Source organism: Bos javanicus, chromosome 18 (genome assembly GCF_032452875.1).
Source record: "Bos javanicus breed banteng chromosome 18, ARS-OSU_banteng_1.0, whole genome shotgun sequence".
NCBI lineage: Eukaryota > Metazoa > Chordata > Mammalia > Artiodactyla > Bovidae > Bos > Bos javanicus.
In genome coordinates this window covers 56193552-56209080 of record NC_083885.1, presented here as the reverse complement: position 1 = coordinate 56209080, position 15529 = coordinate 56193552, and the positions used below count along the sequence as shown (strand labels likewise).

The 15529-nt window shown below is 56.5% G+C and overlaps 2 protein-coding genes and 1 long non-coding RNA gene across 5 annotated transcripts; 1 reads left to right on the top strand and 2 right to left on the bottom strand.

The window, feature by feature from the left end:
• Positions 1-64: 64 nt before the first annotated feature.
• On the bottom strand, positions 65-2103 carry ADM5 (adrenomedullin 5 (putative)). Its single transcript, XM_061389070.1, has 2 exons — positions 724-2103; positions 65-519 (listed from the first exon to the last, which is right to left on the bottom strand). The coding sequence occupies exons 1-2, from the start codon at positions 792-794 to the stop codon at positions 267-269; spliced, it is 324 nt and encodes a 107-aa protein (XP_061245054.1). The 5' UTR covers positions 795-2103; the 3' UTR covers positions 65-266.
• A 94-nt stretch (positions 2104-2197) lies between these two features.
• Positions 2198-12466, bottom strand: PRMT1 (protein arginine methyltransferase 1). 3 transcript variants are annotated; one of them, XM_061389047.1, is made up of 11 exons: positions 12227-12358; positions 9921-9974; positions 9279-9380; positions 8374-8529; positions 8168-8231; positions 6261-6403; positions 5421-5508; positions 5213-5328; positions 4427-4577; positions 4004-4125; positions 2198-2498 (listed from the first exon to the last, which is right to left on the bottom strand). In XM_061389047.1, the coding sequence occupies exons 1-11, from the start codon at positions 12260-12262 to the stop codon at positions 2415-2417; spliced, it is 1116 nt and encodes a 371-aa protein (XP_061245031.1). In that variant the 5' UTR covers positions 12263-12358; the 3' UTR covers positions 2198-2414. The 3 variants fall into 3 exon arrangements, with proteins under 3 accessions (XP_061245031.1, XP_061245032.1, XP_061245033.1); XM_061389048.1 differs by lacking the exon at positions 9921-9974 and having other exon boundaries at positions 12227-12466; XM_061389049.1 differs by lacking the exons at positions 9921-9974; positions 12227-12358 and adding an exon at positions 9605-9696.
• Positions 12467-12557: 91 nt separating this feature from the next.
• LOC133230955 (uncharacterized) lies at positions 12558-15394 on the top strand. Its single transcript, XR_009730998.1, has 3 exons — positions 12558-12986; positions 14818-14911; positions 15104-15394. It is a non-coding gene; the product is annotated as an uncharacterized LOC133230955 (long non-coding RNA).
• Positions 15395-15529: the final 135 nt, after the last annotated feature.

The window sequence follows — 15529 nt, the reverse complement described above, 5'->3', positions numbered from 1 at the left end:
GGAAAATATATTAGAGACCCGGCTCAAATTGGGAGGCCAGAATAGGCACAGACAAGCCGACCGAAACACGGAACTCTCGTTTTATTCAGTTCTGGTCGTTAATATTCTTTGTCCCTGCTGGGGCCGGTGTGCACGTGGGTCCAGCCCAGTCCAGCCCAGCCCTCCCTCCGAGGAGGTGGAGTTAGGGGGTCTTGAAACTTGAGGTCACGGCCCCAATACACGATGGGTAAACTGAAGTCAGGGGACGTGCAGAGATGTGCCCAGCATCAGCCAGCGAGGTGGGCATTGCGCTGGCCTTGCCGCAGGCTGGGGTCCTGGAAACGTAGCGGGACTCTGGCCTCGCGCCGCCGGCGGCGCCCGTAGCTGTGGGGATCCTGAGGCTTGCGGCCAGCCTTCCCTGAGGGCTCCTTGGTGGAGGCAGACCGGAGCCAGTATATGATCTCTGGCAGGCGGTGGGTCTGGCACGTGCCCAGGGAACAGAGGCGCCCGCGCTGCTGGGAGACCTGGGGCTGGGACCGCCTGGGGATGGAGCGTGGGAGAAGACCGGGTTCAAACACCCCACCCGAGAAAGGGGGATCGGGGGGTACCCAGAACTCCGAGACGGGCGGGGCCCGTTTCCTGGCCAACTTCCCATTCCACTGAAGCGGAAAACGGCCTAGAGAGGGCGCACACCCACCGCGGTCTCCCTCCCGCCCCGTCCCCGCTGCCCTCGGCGTTTCTCACCTGCCCGCCGAGTCCGGGTCCCCCAGGATGGAGGAGGCGACGAGCAACAGCAAGAGAATGTGGGCGGTCATCGTGGGGGTGGGGCGGACCGGCGTTTGAGAAACCGGTGGGCGAAGCGGCTCCTCCGGGGTGCGGCCCCGCCCCCTCCCCGGGCCTGGAAAATGCCCTGAGCGCCTTCTTTAGCGTCAGGAAATCAGGGCGGCCCCACTTCTCAGACCGTGCAAACTGAGGCCGAATGAGCCACACCACGCCAGAAGGGCAGGATTAGGACTCGGAATGCCCACCTCCCGCACCACGGCCAAGGAGACCTCACGGGACCCGCGGTGCCGTCGATGCCCCTGGGAGGCCCCGGGAGACGCGACCCCTTTAAGGCGGAAGGAGGAGGGGCGGGGCAGCCGACACCTGCGAGTGGCGACGCAGTTTAGGGCTTCCAGGAAAGGACTGGGGGCGGGGATGCTGCAAGGCGCGACTTCACCCTCTTCTGCTGTTTTGGCACAGCAATGTCAAGGGACAGGCGACTTCCAGGGCGGGGGCTGGGCAATGCGGGGCACTGACAATTGGGACAGGCGGCAAACTGAGGCACCTCAAGTCGTGGAGTCAGCTTGGACCCTAACACCATGCTGGTAGAAGAGGAATGTGTGCAGATGGGTGTGGGGTGCCAGCAGGCCAAGCATTTCAGCTGTACTGAAGCAGCCGTAGGAAGGTCATGGAAAGGTCATGGGTTCTGTCTAGGGTGATCCAGGTCGTGTGGACAGAGACCTAGGGGGCCAGTGACTTTGGGACATGGCCTTGGGAAGGGCAGGGTGGGCAGGCGCAGGTACCACGTCTGCAGCAGAGGCTGGAGAGCCAGTCACTGGGAGCGGTGAAGGCCAGTGGGGTCTCAGTGTGCATCTCCAAGGTGGGGCAGATGGTGGGAACCCCCTGAGTTCCAAGCCAGGCTGAGGGAGGAAGCAGGCAGCCACCCCAACAAAGAACCGCCCCCCCACCCCCGACTCAGTTTCCCCAGGTGGAGAGGGCAGGGCAGCAGGCACTGCCAATCAGCCTTGGTTTGGCCTTGGAGGGTCCTGGACAGGAAAAAACAGCCCGAGAGGAACAATGTGTGTGATGGGGGAAGGCGTGAGAGAGGGCTTCTGGGAAACCTCAGAGGCCAGCTGTGCTGGAAATCCACACCCCAGCCCTCCCCCAGCCCGGCAGAGGCCCCTGTGACAGGAGGAGACATTAGATGGGGGTGGCGGGGGGCAGACTCTGAGAGCCAGTGGAGACCACCCTGTGAGTGAGCTGAGGGCCAGGTGGGACTTGAGAGTGGAGGCTGTGGAATCCAGGAGGCTGGGGAAAGGTAGCAAGACCCAGAGACACAGAAGTGGTAACAGAGACCTGAAGCCACCAGCGGGTGCTGTCTCTGTGTCCTGGATGGTTTGGACACCTGCAGACAGAACCCCGACCCCACCGTGCCCCCCAGGAAGCTGAGCTGCCATCCCAGCTGAGGATTTATTGGCGTAAATGCAACCATATAAAAACATAAGTTATGAAAAACACAGTCACGATGTGCCCCCCCCACCCCCAGCCCCTAAAACCCCCTTCTGTGGGAGGGAGGGAGAGGAAGGGGGAGCCCCGAAACCGCCTAAGAACGCCACAGCCCCTGGGCCCTTGCAGGGCCAGCCTGGCTGGGGTGGGAGAAGCCGGGCGCCGCCTCAGCGCATCCGGTAGTCAGTGGAGCAGGAGAGCTCACACAGCTGGCCCTTGAAGTCCAGGTCGATGGTGAAGTCCAGGTCACGCTGTGGGGAGAGTGCGGCCATGAGGGGGGCTGGGACAGGGCAGGCAGACAGAGGGCAGCGGGGGGAAGGGGGAGGACAGCACAGCCCGCCAGAGGTGCCGCAGGCCCCCAGTGGTCCACACCCCCTCCCTGGAGACGCCGTGTTGCTGCTCCCACACCCAGCATCTGTCTTGACCCGGGGTGCCCGATTCCCCGTGAGGTTTTCAACGTGACATCCTCAAAACCACCTGGAACCCAGCCAATCCCTTGCCTTGGGGGGTGGGGGGTGGAGAGGGAAGGGAGGGGCAACTGCTGTCTCCTGCATCGTTAAGATTTCCTTTATCAAAACCAACCCTATCAGCAAAAGTTATTTCTTTCTTCTTTTACAAGAAACAAACCTCTTTCTAGCAAACTTCCTCCTCTCAAAAAACTCTGGGGCCCCACCCCACCGCCCCCCTCTTCCTCTCCTCCAAAGCTTCCTGGAGGCCAACCCTCCTGGGGCCCACCCTGTGGCCTGGGCTCCCAGCAACCCCTGAAAAGACTGGGGCAAAGCCACCAACAACCTCAAGAACTGATGCCCTCCTCAGACCTGACTGCACGTCACTCCTGGGTCCCTCTTCCCTCTTTGGGTCTCTTTCAATTTCTGGTTTGAGTTTTCTCAGCCTTTTCGCTACCAGACCACTCTTTTCCTGTGAGGGAGTCTTATCTTGTGCCCTGCACACGGAGCGGCTCCCTTGCCTGTCCACTAGATGCCAGCCGTGCCCCTTCTTCAACTGTGGCAAAAATGTCTCCAGACAATGACGTGGGGGGGGGGGGCAATACCATCCCTGGCTGAGAACAGCTGCTGAAACCAGCTCTTACCTCCCTGACTTAGAAAGTGGGGCCACCCTGGGGTCTCCCCTCCATCCAAGCTCAGGCAGTGCCACTCCTCCCTGACTTAGAAAGTGGGGCCACCCTGGGGTCTCCCCTCCAAGCTCAGGCAGTGCCACTCCCTGCTCCACTGACATTTCCAGCTCAGGCCACGCCCCTCAACTTCCAGACCTTCCTCCCGCCAACCCAGGAGTCCTCCCACCCATGCCTGAGCTCCTGACTTTCTCCCAGACCTGCTTCCCCGCCACATCTCAGCAGATGAAACAGCCCTCCTTTCCTTTCTCGCTCCCACTCCTGGGCCAGGATATCCTCCGGCCCTGTCTCCATCTGCTCCAGTACCTGCCGGCCCCTTTCCCAGCTGAGCACAGAAGTCATGACCAGCTGGCACTGACATGACTCTCCTGTGTCTAGAACTTGAACAGCAGGGGTCCGGCCTGATCATGCCTGGGTCCCTGGGGTCCCTTGGTTTCCAGTAGGTGCTCAATGAAACTGGTCACAGGCAGACCGGGGGTGGGAGTGTGAGGGGCACAGGCCAGACAGATGACTGCAGAACAGAGGGTAAGCAGGCTAGCTGGCGGGTTTGGGGCCGAGAGGTCCCCGGGCCCCAGAACAGGCAGAGGTGCCCGAGCCCACCCCCCAGCTGCCCCAGAGCCTCACGTTGTTCTTGGCGTTGGGCCGCATGCCAATGGTGCCAAAGATCTCCTCGCCTGTCTTCACCGTCAGGTAGTCCTCCATGTAGAACACTGTCTGCTTCCAGTGAGTGTAGGGGGACTCGGGGCCTGGGGGTGGGCGTGGGCGGCATCAGCCCGGCCCACCCAGCTCACCGCCTGTCCCTCCCCACCCCCACCTTCCCTCCTCGGGACCCCCTCGCCCTCCAGAGCCCACTGACTGCGCAGTGACTGTGGTCCCTTCACCCCGATCAAGCCTGGGACGGGCTTTTTCTCGGGCGCAGAGACTGGAGCACCGTGCACTCGGACTGGCCGGCAGAGCTGCTGTCAGAAGCCTCCAGGCCCCCGGGGCTCCCTCTGACCACTCCTGTCGTAGGCCCCACTGTGCCCGCGCCCCTGCGCCCCGCCTCACTGGTGGAGAAGCCGGTCCTCTTGTGGCAGCGGGTGAACTCGATGTTGAAGTAGGCCACCAGGGCGTGCACGTAGTCGTTCCGCTTCACTTGCAGGCAGAAGGGGGAGGTGAAGGTCAGGTCTTCCACCTTGACTGTGTAGATGTCCACCTCCTGCGGGAAAAGCCTCGTGAGCCCCCTTCCCTGACCTCCAGCCCAGCGGTCAAACCTTGGGGCCCAGCTGGATCCCCTGCTCTCCCAACCCCAACCCCGAATCTGACAGGTTGACCTCCTAGAAGGAGTACCGCTCCTTGGAGAATCGCCCAGTTTCCACTCTCCAATGCCTGCCCCCAGCCAGTGTCCCCACTCCGCTGTGGCAGCATCTTAACAAGGTTCCATGGCTCCCGCCTTCTCCTCCCACATCCCTTATCAGACAGCCTGACAGCCTAGAAACGGATCACGTCACAGCCCTGCTTAAAATCCTTTGACTGCTCAGGGTAAAACTGGGGGTCCTGCCTCAGGCCACGGAGGCGTGCCCAGTCAGGGCGTCTGCCCCTCCCCATCTCCGTCCACAAACTCCCTCCTCCACCCAGTTTGGCCTGCCTCCCGTATCCTTGTGAGAGTTGATACTGGGGTTGAGAAGGGGATCCTCAAAAAATGATGGCTGTCGGTATATCATCAGGGACCCACGTGTGTATATAAGCTCCCGAGACCTCAAACAAGCAAGCACTCACGGTCCCACACATGGGCCAGGTGCTGGCTCTTCTTGGGCTGACCCTGAGCGACCCCCAGCCACCCTACCCGCTCACCTTGATGAGGCAGGCATTGGTGACCAGCTGCTTGGGGTCCACCACATCCACCAGGGGCTCCTTGATGGCCACGTCTTTGATGCAAGACATGTCGAAGCCGTACACATTCTCCCACCCTGGGGAGGAGGCGGGGAGGAGCGGTGAGCCCAAGGGGGAACCGGCACCCAGCCAGTCCCCACCCCGTAAGCTCCCCGGGCCCCGAGCTCACAGTGGATCTTGTAGTCTTTGTACTGCCGGTCCTCGATGGCCGTCACGTACAGCGTGGCTCGATCTGGGAAGATGAGGCCATCGGGTGCCTACGGGGAGCAGGGCAAGGGCGTGAAGGATGGGGGGACTGGGCAAGGTTGCCCCATTTTGTTTCTTTATCCACCCGACACCGCCCTGGTCTGGGCTCAGCATTTCCCAGGTGGGCCCCTGTTGTGGCCTCCTCACTGGTCCCCAGCCTCAGTCTACTCCCCAGATAGCTGCCTGATGGCTCTGAGGAGCATCTAAGTCAGACCCCGTCCTAACCTCGCCCCTCTGAGGAGTAAAGCAGTCTTACACGTCCATGAGGTCCCACGAGACTTGCATAGACCCCTCCACCCCTCACCTCCAACTTCCTTCCCGATCCTCGTTCTACTGCAGGTTCCCTACACAGCCAACTCGCTGCTGCCCCAGGACCTTTGCACTGCCCGAAATCCTCTGTCCAGTGTGCCTTGCCCCTCAGATCCCATGTGGCTCCTCCCCGTCCAGGGTTCAGGTCTCGGTCAGCTCCCTGGGAGGCCTGCTGTGACAGCACCTGGGTCCATAGTCCCTCCTAATCCCTCTGGCCTGCTGTGGTTCTTCTCCAGCACCATCTCCCTGTCCCTGTCTAGCCTCTGGTACTGGGCCTCCTCCATCTTGCCCGTGGGCCTCCTAACATCCGTGTAGATGTCTTCCAGCCCCTGTACTCAGTCCCCGTGGTGGGAAGTACCGAGCATGGCTTTCCTTTTCTGCCTGGACCCCCACACCGGCTCAACAGCGGGACCCCAGCCTGCACGAGCTGCTCCCGCCCCACCAGGGGCCTCACCAGCCACTTGTCTCGGGCATAGAGCACAGTGTTGAGCATCGACTCGTAGAAGAGGCAGTAGCCCATCCACTCGCTGATGATGATGTCCACCTTCTCCACTGGGAGCTCCACCTCCTCCACCTTCCCCTTAATGATGGTCACCACTGTGGGGCAGACAAGGGCACATGCCACCAGCCCCGAGGACAGCCGTCTGCCTGCCTCCCCTGGGGGCGGTGGGGACACCCCAGGGCCTGGGGACCCCACTGGGACAGCCTTGTCTTCTCAAGGAAGGGCTGGGGGCCCTTTAAAGAACTCTGTGAGCTGAAGCCACACCCTGTCAACTTAAGTTTTAAAATTCATTCATCATGGGATATTTCTGAGGCAGGAACAGAACTTGACATGAATCAGGTATTAGGTGACGTTAAGATTTTGCCATTAACAGGCAGGACCAGGACCCGGCGCAGACAGCCCCTCGCTCTAGGACACAGAATGGGAAAGGCGGCCACCCTCTTACCCGTCACGCCTCACACACTCATGGGGAACCTGGTGCCAAACCATTTGCAGACAACCTGGTTCTGGGTCAGGGTTTTGTATGGGGCAGAGCAGCGCCCTTCCTGAAATCTACTAGAAGTCAGCCCATGGGATTCCCTGGTGGTCCAGTGGCTAAGAGTCCGTGCTCCCAATACAGGGGACTGGGGTTCAACCCCTGGTCAGGGAACTAGATCCCACACGCTGCAACTAAGACCTGACGCAGAAAAGTAAATTTTTTTAAAAAAAGAGATTTTGCCGCTAACAGCCATGGTCATGTTTTGTTTTTCTGGCTGCACTGTGTAGCTTGTGGGATCTTAGTTCCCTGACCAGGGATCGAAGTGGGGCCCTAGCAGTGAAAGCAGTCCTAACCACTAGACTGCTGGGAAATTCCCGTGGTCATGTTTTTTTAAATAGCCTTATCTATTAGAGACACATGGCAGGATTTATAGTCAGAATTTGCAAAAAAAAAAGAATTTGCTTCAAAAGGAGGTATTTAAAGCTGAGTGATGGGAACTTGAGGATTCATTACACTAGTTTCTCTTTTTTTTTTTTAAAAAAAAAACCCCTTCAGCTTCTAGAATGCCAAGGGCCCTCATATCAAAAAACCCCACGTTCCCATGTTCTCCGCCCCTCAAACCTTGCAGGTGGGAAGGGCAATGTGGCACCTTCTGCCCAACTTTCTTCCACTTCTGATCCATGCAACCCGACTTTTATGAACTGACCTCACAGATAACACTAGTTCATATATGACTGATGATGACATTACACGTGGGGGACGGAAGTCTTGGAAGCTCAAATGCCCATGAGCAGGAACTTGGTTAACAGAGCTGGTGTATGTGCAAATAGAGGATGGCCGTCATCAAAAAGCAAGATCCTCTCAACATCGTGTCAGGTGCTAAACTACACGATACACAGGCGAAAATCGCAAAGGGCACATATGAAACACCATCTGTGTCAAAAACCAGCACGTGAATGCAGAACCATACGCACGCTTGTTTGTTCACCGGTATGAACCTCTCCAGGAGGGAGAGCTGGCTGCACTTAGAGAAGAGTGGCTGAGAGGCGGGCGGGAGACTTCTTACTATGGGCCTCATGTGCCAACCACGTGACTCTATCACTCACTGAAAAAACTCAAGATGCTTCTTGAACTTTTTTGTTTTTTTTAAATAAAAGACTGAAGCACTAAGCTTGTGACTTCGACATGCAGATTCTAAGACGGCTCATCAGGTGATGGGTTCTGAGAAGGCTGGATTTTGGGGCTGTCGGCAGCCCAGAGCCCACAGGGGATGAACGCCTGAATTTGACTTCCATGGCCCCCATTCCCTTGCCGAGGGGCCCCGGGGAAGCTGGGATCCCCCGCTCCCTCCCCAAAGACCCCGTTCTCTTCCTGGGCTCACCATGGTCTAACTTGTTGGCTTTGACGATCTTCACCGCATAATCAGAGATACTGGAACACTCGATCTGGGGGCCCAGGAAGAAGGGAGGGTGAGACCCCCCCAAGTCCCACCCTCCGCCCCCACTCCCCTCCACCCAATCCCTGAGCCCCAAGGGGCCCCCTTTCCGTCCCTAGGCCCAGGCCCAGCTGGCCACCGAGGACACTCACCCCGATGACCTTGCGGGCCCCAGCCTTGGCGGCAAACATGCAGAGGATCCCTGTACCCGAGCCCACGTCCAGCACCACCTTGTCTTTGAAAAGGTGCCGGTTGTGAAACATGGAGTTGCGGTATGTGAGGGTGCGGACCTCATCTTTCAGCATTTCCTGGCAGGGGTGGGAACAAAGAGATCATGAGGGGACTGGCGTCCCGAAAACCAGGGTGTCCTGGCCTCCAACACGCTGATCAACTTGAGGACCAGCACTCAGTCCTCAAACCTGCTTTAGTCCCCTTGGGACAAGTTATTTCCCTTCCACACGCCTCAGTTTCCCTACATGAAATTGGACTGGATGGACCAAAATCCTATCTTAGGCATTTTCTACCCTTGCCGCCTCCCTGTAGAGCCTTGACTTTAACAAGTCCTCAGTAAGCCAAAGCCACTAAACCGCCCACGTGAAAATGGTAAATTTTGCTATGCACATTTTATAACAATTAAAAAAAAAAAAAGGAAAGAGAAAAATTTTCCCACCCCATCTCTGCTGCTTTCTGGGACCTCAGCCTCCACCACATGCAAAAGGGGTGGAGAAGACTTTCGAGCCGCTGGGGGACAGTGCCGCTGCCGATCACTAGAGGGCGGCAAAGACCGGTAGGCCCTGACCTCAGGCTGACGTCTCAGACGCACATGCGCGCTCCCACGGCGGCCTCCCAGGAGAGGACTGGTAGAGCGCCAGGCTAACCCCGTCTCCCAGGCAACGGCTGCGCGAGGCGACCCCGGAGTGCGAGCTCTGCCTGCGCAGAGGGGGTGGCCCGCTGCCAGGGAAGGGAGTGCGCATGCGTCAGAGATGAAGCTCCAGCCCTCCCCAACATGACCCCCCGGAAGATTCGGCAGCCTTAGGAGTTGTCTGTCCATACTCACCTCGTGGATGCCGAAGTGAGCGTAGGAGTCAAAGTAGTAATCTTTGGACGTCATGTCCTCAGCGTTGGGCTTCTCGCTGCTTTCTGCCTGGCCACAGGAGACCTGGGAGGGGGTGAATGGGAGCAAATGGGGTCACATCTGGGGACTCCCCACAGATTCGGAAGCCTCCAGGCAGGTCTCTACTGCTCCCTGGAGTATACAGAACACTCCCCAAACCGTACCATGGCAACCCTACAGCCCCCAGCTGCCGTCTTGCCTCTCCCAGGAACCCCCCACCCCCAGAACACCATCCAGGAGGGCACCCCCAATACCTCAGCCAGGCCTACCATCTCTCCAGTCTCTCTGCCCCCGTCTCTAGCTCAGCCCACAGCTGGGGAAGGGAGGGGAGAGGAAGGCAGAAGCAGGGCAGACACGGGGAAAGACAAAGGTGGGGTGGGGGGCTGTAAATGGAGTTAAGGAAGTAGCCACAGTACTGGGGGAGGCCAGGTGGGGGCCAAAACCTGGACGGAGTCTGGACTAAGTGTTTTGGGGCCAAGGGTAGAGTGATTTGAAGCCAGAGGGATCAGTCAGACCACTAAAAAGGGCCTGACATGTGAGGAGATATGTGTATGTGGGAAGGGGGTCTCACAAAAGGATATTTACTTCTTCAAGAGGCGGCTGGAGGCTCATCCCATTAGCCAAGGTGGCTACAAAATTCTAGGAGAGAGTAACACGGAGAAAGGATTAGCTACCGGGAGCGGCTAGGGGAGGGCCAGGCCAGGCGACTCTGGCTCTTGGGGGAGAAAGATATGTTTCCTACAATTTTGTTTTTCCTTTGTGAGCAGTGGTGGGAGAAGGAACAAGTAAAGAGGCAAGGCTGTTTTCAACAGGGGTGTGGGAGATGTGGGGAGAGCAGGGAGGGGGTTCTGTCCCAGCTGCGGCTGGAGAGATGGCGGCCTGCCCCCACAACTGCCCCTGTTGGGCCAGGCACCTGAGCACACGCGCCTCCCCCATCCAGGCCAAAGGAACTGGCACCCGCCGGGCACAAGGGCACTGCCAGCTGTCACTCCCCCTCACCGTCTAATCTCCCCAGATTAGATGACACTTCCTGACACAAAGCCTCATCCTGGGGTACCATTCGTAGCTGGGGGAAGGGACTGGCAGGGTGTATCCACTGGGCATCTGCCACCTCTGCAAAGCAGTCTCTCATCTGAGAGGATTCCAGAAAGGAGGTGTGGCACACAGGCGCCCCCAGCAGAGCTGGCACGTGGGCTGCTAGCTCCTGCCTGGGACTCAGGGAGTCCCAAACAAAACAAGGGAGCGCCAATCTCCTGATCATGACCCTCTGCACAGGAGGGCAGAGTCCCACGGAGGAGGCCAGACCCTGGACCCCCCAAGCCCCTCTACTCCCCATTCGAACCACCATCTCAGGCCCCGAAACTCCCCAGGGGAGGGGCCGAGTCCTGGAGCCCCCTCTGAGGAAGATATTTCCTCCAGCCAAGAAGGCCCTGTTTAGCAGAGAGCCAAGGCGGGGCGGGGGGGGGGGTGTCACTGGAGTGACTCCTGGGGGCTGCCCCCCCAAGGTATGCATCTTGGGACCTCATCTCCCATTCCTGAGACTGCTACAAGCTAACAGGCGAGAGTACGAGGGCCAAACAGATTACAGCTCTTCCAGATGCAAGCACTCTCCAGGCGCCAAGAAGCGTGAAATCACAGACATAACCCCTGGGCTCCAAGCCCCACCTCCATCCTCCCCAAGCCAGTGAATGACGCGGATACAGAAAGACGGCGGGTGAGGGGACTTCCCACAGGGGCCCATTTCTCTACACCACCGACATCACCGCCAGACATGCCCCCAGAGCGCTTGAGACACAACATCAGGACAAGCCCCACATAGCTGCAAGAGAATCACACCTCACAGGACACCATTTCACGCAAGCAGGCTCAAGACCCTCAAACCGGGGTTCGGGGAGGAGGAAGTCACCTCCCACCTTCACAAATACCCCAGGAAGAGGAAGGGCCAGAAGGGGGTAAATCCGCTGCCTCCACTGCCTCACACCCCCTTCCCAGGACAGATTCTCTCTCCCTCTCTCTCCCTCGCCCGGGAGGGCTTCGACAGGGAGGGGGGCTTGGAGACACGCCCCATGAAAAAGATGTCCCGCCCACACACCCAGAAATGGCCACAAGGGGGTGCACAGCGCCTAATCGGGAAAGATCTCCTTCAGCTCGATGCCCCCCCATCGACCAGAGGGAGGTCACAGGGGCATGCCCCATCCCCCCAGCTCCCAAAGAGGGGGAGAATCCAGAGACAAGAAACTGGAGGGTAGGAGGGGTCCCAGAGGGAACCAATTCTTCGTCTTCCTCCAGTCCCAACGCAAGAGTGCACGAAACCTGGACGGATGCCTAAGCAGATGCCCTGGTCCCAGGAAGGGGTTTGTTGAGGGTCGAGACACACTGTCCCTCCCAAGAGCCTCATTACTGCGCGGAGGTCCCCACGTAAGTTCCACCCCGAGGTGCTTGTCACGATCCCCGGGGAGGAGGGCAGGGGGCCTCGGAGGGAGGGTCCGAGCCTCCTCTCCGCCCCCCCCCCCCCGGGGCGCCCCTCCCCCGGCCGGGGGCGGGGCCTTTGTCCCGCACGTGGAACCCGCCGGGCCAGCGGGCACGGCACACCCCCTCCCCACCCACCGTGCCGCGGCCACGTGGGGGCCAGGCCGGAAGCGCCCCCAGCCCTCCTCCACGTGGGAGGGGGCAGTAGGCCCTCGGCTCGGCGTGGCGCCTCAGGCCCCCGAAAGCTAAGGAACCCGCACTTCAAACGGTATCCTCGGACACGGAGCACGCGGCGCCCCCCTCCGTACAGCCGGGGGCCTTCAACCCCAATCCGGCGATTCAGAGCCCCTTCCCCACGGCGGAGGCGTAAAACACCGACTTCCAAACCGCCCCCCGCCCCCGGCGGCGCTCCTGGCGCTCACCTCCATGATGCAGTTCGCGGCCTCGGCTGCCGCCATCTTCACCCGCGTCTACTCCTCCTCCGGCCGCCGAGACCCCCCCCTTTCTCCGCACTCCCCCGGGACCGCCTTATACCGGAGGGTCCACGGCCCGCCCACCGCGACCCCGCCAGGAGATCTCATTGGCAGCGGAGGTGACCTGTGTGGAAATGCCATTTAGCCATTGGGCGAAGGAGACGCCCATCAAAGCTGAGGTGCCCGCCTAGTCTGGCGTGCCGAACCCCGCCCCCTTAAGTCGACGGGGATGGGAAAGACTGCCCGTCTATCGCAAGAAGCGCGACTGACGATTGGGCAGAATCTACTGGGAGTTCCCGCCCCTTCTCCAGTACCGCCTCAAAGCTTCCCGGCGGACCCTGCGCTGAGCGGACATCTTGAAATAGAACTATCACCAAAAGTACCCGCCTCTTAATAGCTGCTATTGGTTTATTAACGATGTGACGTCATGAGGCTTTCGGCCTGCCTCCACCAAGCGGCTGGCCGCAAGGAGAACGTGACGATTGGCCCACGAGAAAGGAAAGCAGGCTTTAGGCTTCAGAGATTGGCTCAAACAAACTGTCACTCGTCGTCCACTCTGTGGCTCTCCCAGTTTGTAGGGAATCCAAGGGGGAATAAAGGAGCTTGTGCCCATTTTCCTGCGGGAAAACTGAAGCAGTGAGAGGCTCAAGGAGAGGGAGGTCTTGGCCAGGATCCCGAATCAAGTCAGAAATGGGACTCAGGCATCGAGGTATTTAATCTCTAGCCCTCTACTTAATTGTTACAAGTTTTTTAAACCCAGTGACCCCACTCAAGCACTTGGCCTTTGCCGAGTCCTACCACGCTGGGAACACCCACCCGCTTCGTCTGGCCGTCTTGAGTTAGTCCCGACACAACTCAGTCGCCACATCCTCCAGGTAGCTTCCCTCGACCTGTAGAAAAAGTTACTTGTTGAATGAAGGTAACTGCTACTTGTGGAATGTATCCATCACCCTAGAAAGTTCCTTCACGACCCTTTCTAGTCAACACCGCCCTCCCACCCAACCCCAGAAGCAATTACTATGTTTTGTTACTATAGTGTATCTTTTCAGCTTCTAAAATTTCCGATAAAAGTATGTGTTCTTTTGTGCCTGTCTTGTTTTTCTCAGCATAATGGTTTCAAGATTCGTTCATGTCGCATATAACGATTGTCCAACCCTTTTTATTGCTGAGGAGTATTCCATTGTGTGGCTGGATCACATTTTCTTCTTGGTGGACATCTGGGTGGTTTCCAGATTGGGGCTGTTATGAATAAAGTGGCTATAAACCATCGTGTCCCAACCTTTCTGTAGATGTACACTTTGAATTCTCTTGGGGCAATCTAGGAGGACATGCTTGCGTCCTATGCAAGGTGTATGTTTAACTTGATAAGAAACTGCCCCAAAGTTTCCTATGGTGTTCTACCGTTTTGCATTTCCATCAGTGATGCGTGAGAGTTCTAGGCGCTCCACATCCCCTCCAGCACTTGATAAAATCAGTCTATAATTTTAACGACTCTCCTATGTAGGAAGAGATTATCTCCTGGTTGTGAGTTGCATTATTGCCCTGACCGCCAAGTTATTCAGCACCTTTTCATGTTTTCGTGTGCTTATCGGCTATTTGCATGTTTTCTTTCTTAAAAAAAAAAAAAAATATATATATATATATATTTTTTTTTATATATATATATATTTTTTTTATTTCTAATTTGGCTGCTTCGGGTTTTAGTTGTGCACAAGTTCCAGAGCATGTGGGTTCAGTAGTTGCTGCAAGATGCCCAACCAGGGATGGAATTCACATCTCCTGCATTGGAAGGCGGGTCCTTAACCACTGGACCACCTGGGAAGTTCCCCTATTTGTGTATTTTCTTTTGTCAAGTGTCTGCTCAAGTCTTTTGTGTATTTTTGCAAACAGAGTTGTTTTCTTATTCATCAACTGTAAATGTTCTTTATAGATACAGGTCTCTGTCAGGTATACTGACTTTACATTTTTCTCCCAATCTGTGACCTGTCTTTTCCTTTTCTTAATGTTGTCTGTTGAAAAGCAGAGACTTTATCTGAACCCACATCTTGATCTTTATATGTTGTGTGGAATTTTTTTTTCTTTTCTATTTCTCCAAATATTTCAGCAGGGTTTTCGTGTCTTATCTTTTTTTTTTCTGATTTCCAGTTAACCCAATCAATTACTTTTGCTCTTGTGTTGCTATGAAGAAGGAAAAATTATAACACATTCTCTACAACATTAGGAAATAAACCAGTGTCACTGGGTATAGAGTATAGGGGCTTCCCAGGTGGCTCAGATGGTAGAGTCTCCCTGTAATGCAGAAGACCCAGGATTTGATCCCTGGATAGGGAAGATCCCCTAGAGAAGGGAATGGCAACCCACTCCAGTATTCTTGCCTGGGGAATTCCATGGACAGAGGAGCCTGGCAGGCTACAGTCCATAGGGTCGCAAAGAATTGGATACGACTGAGTGAATTCCACACCACAGAGAGTACAGGGGGGAGGTCTGGGCTGGAAGCAAAACTGGGGGAGTCTCAAGTGTCAAATTCTGCATTCTCCAAGATGGCAGCCACATGGGACAACTGAGTAATGGGCCATGACTAGTCTTAGCTGAGATAAGCTATGGCTGTAAAACACCAGATTCTGAAGACTTCAGGTAAGAAAAGAATCTGTAATACTTCATTCATATTTTTTATATTGATTACATGTTAAAATGATTCTATTTTGGATAAATGGGGTAAGTAAAAATTATTGTTAAAATTAATTTAACTTTTTTACTTTGCTTTCATGGGGCTACTATTATATTCTAAATAACACCTATGGCTCATGTTATATTTCTGTTGGCCAGTGCTGCATTAGGTCATAGACCACGAAATGGACAAGATCACTGGCGAGTTCGTGTGATTAGAAAGGTGGTCAGAAGACCTGAGTCAAATTGAAGAGTTGGGTGTCTCTATGAGGCCGCAATGATTCTGCTAAAACCAGCACTGGCAAGAGGCCCCCAGCCTCAGGTGAGACTGAAGCTGAGACCTTGATAGCAGCATAGTCACACCCTGAGCCAAGCACCCTGCTAAGCTGCACCCGTGCCCCTGACACACAGAGACTGAGATTAATAAATGCGTTGTTGTAAGCCGCTAAATGTGTATGATTTGTCACACGACCATAAGTGATCCATCTCCAAATGTCATTCCTGCTCTACTTAGAAATCATGGTTATGAGACCCACCGTAGGTGTTTTTAATTAATGAGGAGGCATGTCTATTATTATACCACTA